The following is a 10,845-nucleotide window of genomic DNA, read 5'->3' on the forward strand; positions in this document are numbered from 1 at the left end:
GGACAAGAGATTTAGATTAACAAATGGTTGTAGAATACCGACATGAGGTATTTGCTTGATGGGAGTCCGCTAGAAATAGGATAGGAGTCCCAAGGTCTGGTTCAGATTGGGTTGGATTGAGGGTCAATTACTCGACTGGGGCTCGACTATTGTTGATTGTTCATTCGTTGGCTTGACCAAGTTAACCATGATGGTTGTCTCACCGAACCAAGTCAAACCGTTGAAAAGTCAAAGTGCCACTTAGAATGTTTAGTCAAGCCATATGTCAATTTGCAATTGGTTGATTCGTCTCAGTGGATTTATCAACAAACACCAACAATACTTTTTTATTCTATTTGGGAAGAGGGTTACGAGTATGGCTGGGTCGGAAGGACCGAGAAACTACAATCGCAAAAAGCCATCAGAAGATTGTCCGAAGATCGGTAGCAGTCCAGATATGCAAACATAGAATAGAAAAAAGCTCACCTATATGCAAACATTCTGATAAACCTTTTCCAGAAAAGAGTCCCACAATTAGTCCAAGTTTTGCAGAACTTCAGATAATATCATACAATACACACACAAAAAAAGATAAGCAGCCATTTGTGCAGATAAAACTCTACAAAGCCAAAACTGCATTGAGGACTTGGTGATCAGTTTGCATATTGGTTGGTCATTTTTTTCTAGAAGGTTGTTGATAATTTCATTGAAGCATGCCAATTTCACTGGATCCAAACACATGGGTATAATAAGCTTCACTCCTACTCTTAAAGAGTATGCAGACCTTCATATTCTCCACTAATTTTTTTCCTTTTTCATAAAAAAAAATACAAATTCTTAAAATATACTACAGGGCCTCCAACAATGTCAGTAGAATGTAATCCAATTTCAGAATAAATCCTAAGCTAACTTAGTAGCCCACAAATATGAGAACATTCTAATCTTATTTTCTATCATCTCTTCCACTAGAGAATCTAAATTTTTCTATCCTGAAGATGTAAGGGGAGCAATTTCAAGATTTTTAATTCTGGTTCACATCCACACATCAGTTCCTTACAAAAACTACAATGAAGTTTTCAGAGCGGCTGATAATAAGGGATACTACTGTCACGTCTCAAACTCCAGTATCATCATATGATTCCTAAGATTTTATATATTGGCACTCCAATCAATATCTAAAGATTTAAAGAATACTCATTATTAAATATTTAGAGAACTTCAAAGTACTAATAATTTGAAAATCAACAAACGCCTTTTTGTAACATTGTTGTTGCTTACTTCCTATTCTTTCAATATCATGTTATTACTGTTTTGTGAAATGTCAAATTTCTGTAACACCACCTGGTCATGCTATGTGATCTCGTTAAGTATTTCCCTTTTGCAATGATCCGAACTATGTGCCTAAGAACTCATCAATAAAGTAAGCTATATCTTCCAACCTGATTGCTACCTTTACTGGGAGATAAATGCTCAATTGGGTTCTTATGAAACCATCCATATATTCCAAACATGGTAGTTAAACACAAATTTAGCATTTAGGATGACATCCCATTTTTTTTCTGGGGATAGGAAACAACCTTTAATTACAAGAAATTATACACAACTTGAAATTATCAACGCAAAATATTTTGGAAAATGTTTGAAGCACATAGGCACCTATACATACATCTTTTGCAGAGAGAATTGCTTTCAATTTGGGAGAGGACACAGCCACCGGGCATGCTACTAGTTTCAAAGCAGCAACTGACGGCATCTTTGGCTTGGTAGGCCCGTCCCCCAAGTTTTTGCCGACAACCAACAGCACCACAATGGCAATCTTGATCTGCACCAAATTGGACAAACCTGCTAAATTTATTAGATTAGACTATAGAAACACATTTCACATCCAGTAATGATAGTGTATAGTGCACACAAAGTCCATCAAAATGATGATTCGATAAAAATATACTAGGTTAAGCAAAGATGTATTAGTTAATAAAAGTATCAAATTAAAGCGTTATGCAGGTGTTCATACTGATGATCATAGGTCAGGTGCTCGCCCCTTTTTATGTCGCGAGTTGCATATATGCCAATTCTTGTTTCAAAATCAATTATCCTTCAAAATAAAAAAAGAACAAGGAACACATGTAAGATATATTATTAACTATTAATCTTTAAATCAGTATTGAAATCCATATTAAGATCCAGTAGAGAAAAGATCATAAACCAACCCAACCAACTTACAATTGGCACATCCGTTTCTATGTACACTCTACACTTTTTCTTACCTATGATATATAATTTGATACAGAAGTGAAGGTTTCCTTGGAAGCAAGCTGAGACTCTAAAAGTAGATCACACGAGGTATTCCAAAGTTCCTCTGCAAGTTTAGAGTCGTAGGAAAGCACAGAAGACTTGATAGTCCTACCCTTTCCACCAAAATAGTATACTCCAGATGATTCCTGAAGTTAACAGAATTGCTCAGATGAGAAATCTTCTGATGTTTTGAATTGTAAGATCTCACTGAATTCCTCCATTTCAAGAGTGAGCAAATAAGTATTAGCATTTAATTCAAGACAAATTGAAACATTATGCTCCTATCACACGCAAGAAGAATTATTACCAATAGAGTAGTCAACCTCAAATCAAGGACATCACCACTCAAACCAACAGCTCTCAAGTTATATGCATTGAGCGTTGACTAAACCAATTTAAGAAAATATGAAATCTTTTGCACTTATTATTATTATTATTATTATTATTATTATTATTATCAATATATAAGAAACACAAAAAGAATAGACTAAGATGGTTCGCATCAACAAAAAAAAAAAAAAAAGAAGGGTCACACACTCATTTTACCATTGTAAGATTTTTTTGGATATGAAACATTAGAAATAACACTAAAAAGTTGACAATATTTCGATAATTTGAGCCAAATTGTCCCATCAACAACATGCATTAGAACATGGCTCATCCCAGCTTTATGACAGCTCAATTGCTGTGTATAACTAAAGCAGACACAAAACCTGAGAACTTTGCAGAAAATATTAATGTACATAATGACCATACATGCCTAAAATGCTCTTGGCGCTGAACTTCTCAACATAATATGCCACATATTTTAATATTCATTGCACAAGACATAACAATTGGCATCACTGTTAGAACAATAGTGTTGACATGTGCCAATGTATTGGGCTAGCTCATGAGATGGTTTGAAACAAAAGCTGTGATTGAGTTTGCGACACACGCAGGGCAAACAATTGACGACATTTACATGAGCAAGCTGCAGATAGTTAGAAGGGAAACTTACAGCCGGGGCGAGTGCTGCATCAAGAATGGAGTTAACTCCAATTTCAGGTGACTGCAAAAGTCCCAGAAGTTTCAAAACTATGATTGCCAAACTGGATAGGCATGAAGGAACTTCTCGCATGATGTTGGTTTCCACAGCACTTCAAAATTAAACAAAACCATCATTAAAATGAAGCTTTAAAACCTAGTATCTAATGCATGAAGCTCATAATAGGTCAGATACAATGTAAATCATAATCAGAGGTAGTAATGCCATAATCAGAGGTAGTAATGCATTAGAAAGGAAACTGGAAAGAAAGCTTGTGAACACATACATGACAGAGACCTGACGAGGTATATCCATCAAGCCAAGTTTACGGTGAAGTTCATAGGTGAAAAGCAGTAGAAATACTATCAATGAAAGGAGCATGTTCAAATTAGAATAGAAATTGGAGATTGTTTATGATATCCTATATGACAAGAGATTACATTTGGAATACTCATAGACATGAGCATATGGGTATTGTTTTGATCTGCCAAAGCACTTCCCAGCTACAGTGTCCTTGTCAACCTGTACATTGAATACTGAAGAGGGGGGAGGGGAGAAAGAACCAGTAATGCAAGTAGAAGATTAAGCATCCTAAATAGTTAAAGCAATTCAACAAAAGTAGGAAAAGTCATATTTCATCCAAAGTCTAGTCAAATTGAGCCAAATCCAGAAATTATAGGACTCATTAAAGCATATCCTGACCTGTTGGCTGCATTGAGGCACAAACTACTGTCTTGCAAGCAATTGACACTTTTCCTTGCATTTTCTTTTATAAAGTTAATCAAAATTGGGAAAATTGCTTGTACCAGACATGGTCAGTAATTTTAGTGTCCTTGACATATATTGGGATGACATGAAACAAGTTATGCACAAAGGCATGCTGACACATGCTATTGCTATGATGAAGGTTTTGTGGATGTATAGACAAATAAAATAAAAACGAATGAAAATGATCTAAGTACACATATTAGAAATATTCTTACCATTTTGATGTGTGAAGGATGTGACATTCACTACACGGGAAGGAACTGGGCTGTTTCTGAGAAGTGGTAATAATAGTTTGGTCAGAGAGAATGCACTTAAGTAATTTGTAGCCATCATCCTGGACAAGAAAAAAGGTGAGCTTCTCAGAAAGAAATACACGGTTAAAGATAGTAAGGGAATTTGGTGCCAGCTGCCAAGTAGCATAATGAAATTATATATACAAATTCTCTACATAAGCTAGATTCCTTAAAGCAGAACACAGATAAAAGATAATGAAGTTATTACTGATCGTAGCCTTGAGAAGTGAGTCTAGATGATGTTGCGAGTATCCCAGCATTGTTTATTAGGAGTTGGATGGAAGAGTGCATCTGTGAGTTGGAAAGCCACTGCTGTAGGGAGGCTTTAACCTGGAGAATTGAGTGGAAGGATGAGAGATCAACCTGAAAAGCTTTGAGATGAGCATTCTTATTCTGAGCTTTAATGTCCCTCATTGTCTGTGACGCAAATAATTAACATCAGTAAATGGCTTTAAGCAAGTTTTACCTAGCCAAAAAAAGGAAAATTATATAAAGTGGAGGAGTTATACCTACCTTTGCTAACAAGTGGGATGAGCGTCCAACTGCAGACAGGATTGGATTATAAGGTATATGCATCTTATAAGGTAAGAAACAAGTTCTTAATTTGCACATACTATTATAATCATTATATTGGTGTACACAAAAAGTAACAACCACAAATTAAGAAATGATAAATTTATATGATCATGATTCAATTCATGAATGTACATAGCATAAATATGATTACCAAGAACCACAAAGAAACCATGGGTGGAGAGAGCATGGGCCGCAGCCGCACCCAATCCAGACGTAGCCTGCATTTATTATTTTTCTTTTTTATTATATATAAAACTATGAAATTGAGCAGCAACAACAATAACAGCAAGAAAATGAAGAATAGGCAGGTTAACTTACACCAGTGATAATGCAGAGGGGCCTAGATCCAAATGATGCAGCAGCAGGTGATGATGATTTGGAAAGACGATAATTGGGAGCAATGAGCTGCTTCCAGTAGGAGATGAGGAGACAGAATGTCCAGAGAATAGCCATTCTCCAGAATTCCACGGACATTACAAATTCTAATGCCTCCTTCATCTTCTTCTTCTTCTTCTAAGGCCTTGTTTTGGTATCCTATTCAAAAACTATTTTAAAAATTAGGATTCTTTTTTAGAATTTGAATTTTAAGTTTAAAAGTTGAAAAATATTTTAAAATTTTAAAAATTTTGAAAATTTGTTTGGTTGATATTCTTGAAAACTTTTTTTTTTTATTCAATTACTTGTTTATACCAAGATCTAGACTTACACGTGGGACCGCAGTCTTGGCTTTTGATACTCGATACCTGAGACCCGAAACCCTATACCCGATATTCGACAACCTGGAAGTATACATAAGTCATTAATACACAATACTAGACTTGTAGTGCACATAGAACCAATACAAACACAGTGATTCGTATGCTTATCAGTATCACATAATACAAATACATGCACTTAATGTCAGTGACAATGAAGAGCTTTCGGGGCATATTTTTCTTCACTTCAATCCAGCTTTTTGTGTGAAAGATGGGTTCAGGGAGTTGGGCTCTAAAAAGAAACAGTAGAAAAAGTTGCTAAGGTGCTGATGATCAGATGCCATTTAGTTCTAGTATTCCCTAAATCAAAAGAATTTCTACTTTTACACTAAAGAAACTCCACCGGCCGATTCATTGACGAATATTAAAAGAAAACCCAGCAACTATAATTAATTATGAAAATCTAAAAAATCATTCATCGAGTCTCCATATGACACATGTTCTATCTAGAATGTGAGGTAAAGAGCATTCGTACGGAACAGTGTGCTTCACATCTAGTGCAACACATCCTACTAACCTTTCATTGACTATGAAATTAAACATCGAAGTAAAAAAAAAAAAAAAACTTGCTTATGTTACAAATTTAGCATAATTTTCTCCACTAATAAACCTCTGACTTCCAAAGAAGCAAAGGTTACAAACAACAATAATAAAACACATTCCTCACTAAAATCATGGTGAAAACCCCTAAAACATCCATCACAGAGAAAAAGATTAACAAATGCGAGAGAATTGAATATGGACCAGAAATAAGACATAATTGATAATTCTTCAAAAAAAAAAAAAAATTATGCAGAGGAAACTGAAATTAGGGCTACGGTATGAACCTGTGCTTGGGATTTTCCCGGAAAATCGAAGGGAAAATAAAATTAAAATTGGTGCGAAAAGGAAACGTCTCTGCTCTTGCTTCGGCGGTTGGTGAAAACTTTGGCTTTGAGTTGAAAAGCTATAATAACTTAAACCCAGAAGAAGTCAGTAAAAATCAAGGCCTTTGCGGACTTTGAAATCCACAACTACGATGGATTTCTTCTTCGAAATGTAAGTCCAAACAGAGGAGTATATATTATCAAAGCTTCCAGGCTCGGATTATAAGTGAAGAATGCATATTTGGGTTTTTAGAGATTGAAGATTTCTTTTGAGAATATGGCTGCCAACGAGTAAGAATTAGGGGGAAGATGATGAGTTTTGTTTTCTCTGTCTGATGGATATAGGAAACAAATTGAATACTAGCCAAACGGTTGTTAACTTAACAGCATGGAATAAAATTTTCGATGCAAATTTTGATGAAAATTTTGATAAAAATTTTGAAGATTTTTAAATTTTGACAAAAATTAGATGAAAATGACAGAAATTACTATCAAAATACAGAAATTTTGAATGAAACTTTATCATATTTTTATTTAACATATTATCTACTAAATTGATAAAAAATATTGAAGAAATTAAATTATATAGTAGATTTCATGTGATATAAGGTGAATATAATGCGCGCTGGAACAAATACTTTTAAACAAAATTAGTATAATGAATAAAAAAAATTAGTATATTCTTTATATTGTATAATTTAATTATACATTAAAATCTAAACTCTAATACTCTATATATTCTATATACCCTAATACTCTTTATACTCTATAATCTATATTTTTTAGGGTATTAGATTTTAAGCCCTTTAGGATACTTTTAATTATTTTTTTATATAAAAATGTATTAAAGTTTAAGATTTAAAATAACTAAAAGAAATCTCAAACTTTTTTTCTTCTTTTCAATTGCCCAAAGGCCCCAAACCCCCCCTCATTTTTTTTTCCTTTTTTTTTTTCTTTCCTTACTTTTTTTCCTCGTGCCTCTCTCTTCAGTCTTTTTTTTATTTTTTATCTTTCCTTCCTTTTTTCCCGTGTCTCTTACTTAGCCAAGTTTTGTCTTCACTAAGTGTAACAATCCAAATTTTGGCTTATGGTAATTTTGTTACTTAAATTTTTCAAATTTGTTTTAAGGTTTGTTTAAAGGAATTAGAAATTTCTTTAAATTTATTTTAACTAACTTAGATCTTTGGTTGTGGTTCTAGAGCTTAGTTGTGTAGAAATAAATTTTAGAAAATAAAAATTCAAGAATTTGACTATTATTATTTTTTTCAGAATTAAATTATAAGAGTAGGATTTTTCATAATTTTTTTGAAATCAATTTGACTATTTTGAGGTTATAGGAAATTAGTACTCATCAATACGAGTTTGTAGAATTTTTCGGTGAATTATTTGAAGTCTCGAGCTATTTTTGGTGAATTTCTGAAGTTGGAGAAAATAGAAAATATGAAAATTTCGATAAATTTCGGTAAATTTTGATAAATTTCGATAAATTTCGGTGAAATTTTTCCGAAAAATTATTAAATATGTGTTTCGATTTCGACACCCTAAAAAAATGAAATTTTCGCCGAAAATTTTGAAATTTAATTCCTTACTTAATAGTTAACACTATGGAGTAAAATTTCAGATTTTGAAGAAATTTCAATGGAAATTTCGACAGAAATTTTGAAGAATTCTAAATTTCGACAAAAATTAGATAGAAACGACAAAAATTGCTATCAAAATACGGAAATTTTGAATGAAACTTTACTATTTGTTTATTTAACATATTATCTACTACATTGATAAAAAAATATTAAAGAAACTAAATTATATAATAGGTTTCATGTGATATAAGATGAATATAATGCACGCTGGAGACAAATACTGTTAAAAAAATAGTTCATTAATTAATAATTACATAAATTTGATTGAACAAGCACCTCAGAGCTTGTATAATTTATTTTTCAGTTTTTCATAAATGAAAAGAATTTTTTAGAGTTTTGGATTGTTGTTGTTTGAAATTATTCCATTATTACTTTCTTGGGAATTTCAAAGATGAAATTCTTTTAAGAGGGATAGATTGTGAGACCCCGTATTTTTTCAAGTTTTATTTTAAAAAATATTTTAAAAATTTATTTGAGAAATAAAATATTTTGGGTTAATTTTTTAATTTTTTTAAATTAGTTTGACCCGTTCTTTGACTTTTTGAACTACTGGGCTTTTGACTTCGATTTGTGACTTGTTGGAAAGGTCTCAAACACACGAACACGTGAGCGCAAACTGTGCATCGATCGGAGCTATGGTTTAAAAGATACGAGCATTTAAAATGATGAACATTTTTGTAAATTTATAAATATAAATTTTAATTTTTAAACACTCAAAATCAATTTTTTAATTTTAATTTCTCTCTCCTCATGTTACATTCACGCAGCCCACCCACCTAATCCACTTTCATTTTATCTCTTCTTTCTTTCTTTTTCCTTCTCCTTTCTTTTTTTTTTTTTTTTTTTTTCTTCTTCTCCTTTTCTCTCATTCCTCCATCAATAAGTCCATCCTCTCTCCTGCGCCAACCACCAGCCCTCTCTCTCTCTCTCTTCTCACTGCGCCGACCACCAGCCCACCCTCATCTCTTTCTCCCTCCTCTCGCCCCTTGCTGTCGCCCCTGCCGTTGAAACCCACCAAAACCCAGCCTCCCCAAAATCCAGAAATTCCACCCAGCCGAAAACTTTGCCGAAATTTCGAAAATTTCGGCGAAATCATCGAAATCCAAACGAAATTTTGTTGATTTAGTGTTAAAATTTATATATCTCAAAAATTCAAAAATTTCGGCAAAAATTTCGAAATTTAAATCCTTGGTTAACACTAATGAACATTCCTTTGCATTTCCGAATAAAGGGTATGTGAAATTTCTTTTTGTTTGATAATTATGGGAGAGTAAATAAAAAATTACCATTTTATTTAAGTGCTGCTATTTGTACACTATTTTTTTTCTTTTTGCACATCCTCACCAACTTATTTTGTAAAATTACTTAATTGACACAAAGGGAAATTATTTTAACGGACAACCCACATCATTCGAAAAAAAAAAAAAAACTCTCATTACATACTCCAAACCCCACACTTCTAAACCACAACTACATACCCTACCCACAACCTCACCTCCAACCATAACCAAAACACACCCCACCTCCATCCTAAATCTGTCGACACCCACCAACTGCCTTCATCGCCGCCACGCATCCTCTCTCCACCATAGCCATTAGAAGTTGGAGGTATGCCTTAACCTAAAATTTTTGGATTTAAATGTAAATCTAATGGTTTCTTATCTAATTTCAATTAGTTAATCTATCTTAATACTTTTTTCGTCTGTTTAAGATGATTTGGAGTGAGGTTTTTTAGAGTGCAAGAGTGCATTTTCGGGTTATTCATTTTTGGATTCGTAGGTCATTTGACACTACTCTGCTGAACATATCGGTTTTGTTCGGTAGTAAGCTATCGAACCTTTCAGTTTCGTTCGGTAGTAAGCTACCGAACGAAACCAATTTGTTAGACGGATACTTGCCGAACTATCAGTGATTGTTCAGTGGCTTTCTGTCGAACCACCTATGCCGTTTTTTTTTTTGGTTAAGTTTTTGAAAAATCTTATATATACTGATACAATTATCAATTTCTTGTTGGAAAATATAGATATGAATAGAAGAAAAAGGGAAACGTGTTTCATCTTCATCCGGAGGGGAACTCCCCGTTGTTGGAAGAACACGACCCACAACTTCTATGAGAAGACTGGCAGAAACATCACAAACTAATCGTGAGACAGTTGTTGAAGGCTGTTGTTGAAGAAATTGATATTGAGGGTATAGTGCACCCAGGTTCATAGAATGTTAGTGATGAGGACAATCCCAACAAGTTAGCTGAACCTTTTCCTGGAGGTCCCACAGACACATGAGTGAGGTTTGTATGCTAGGGATTACTCAGCTGATTGTAATCCATTCACACAAGAACTCATGTCTCTTGATAGTGATTAATTATGTTTTGAACGTTTATTATATATTTGAACTTGTTGCATTATTTTTACTATTTGAAAATATAACCATGTATAACCATAGTTGAATTATAAATAAAACCATAGTCAAATTACAAATAAAACCAATGTGAAATTATATAAAGTTCAAACTATAGTCCAGCTATACAAACTACAATCAGCTACAACTCAAGGGCTTGCAAATTAAGCCTTCTTACCTCCATACATTAAATTTATAGTACCTCAAGTTTAGGTCGTATTTTAACTTTGTACCTCAATTTCAAAAAGT

General features: G+C 33.4%; 1 protein-coding gene across 4 annotated transcripts; it reads right to left on the minus strand.

Moving 5' to 3' along the window:
• Positions 1-1,489: 1,489 nt before the first annotated feature.
• LOC147279877 (uncharacterized) lies at positions 1,490-6,891 on the minus strand. Of its 4 annotated transcripts, none has more exons than XM_086249647.1 (13): positions 6,521-6,891; positions 5,645-5,717; positions 5,257-5,472; positions 5,090-5,156; positions 4,876-4,904; positions 4,571-4,779; positions 4,285-4,403; positions 3,742-3,837; positions 3,588-3,663; positions 3,275-3,413; positions 2,247-2,420; positions 1,994-2,074; positions 1,490-1,821 (listed from the first exon to the last, which is right to left on the minus strand). In XM_086249647.1, exons 3-11 carry the CDS (start codon positions 5,434-5,436, stop codon positions 2,247-2,249), a joined length of 1,089 nt encoding a protein of 362 aa, XP_086105773.1. In that variant the 5' UTR covers positions 5,437-5,472; positions 5,645-5,717; positions 6,521-6,891; the 3' UTR covers positions 1,490-1,821; positions 1,994-2,074. The 4 variants fall into 4 exon arrangements, with proteins under 4 accessions (XP_086105773.1, XP_086105775.1, XP_086105772.1 ...); XM_086249649.1 differs by having other exon boundaries at positions 1,490-1,801; positions 5,257-5,483; XM_086249646.1 differs by having other exon boundaries at positions 5,257-5,483.
• Between the last annotated feature and the right edge of the window lie 3,954 nt (positions 6,892-10,845).

This window comes from Dryas octopetala, chromosome 7 (assembly GCF_963921425.1).
Source record: "Dryas octopetala chromosome 7, drDryOcto1.1, whole genome shotgun sequence".
Classification (NCBI taxonomy): Eukaryota; Viridiplantae; Streptophyta; class Magnoliopsida; order Rosales; family Rosaceae; genus Dryas; species Dryas octopetala.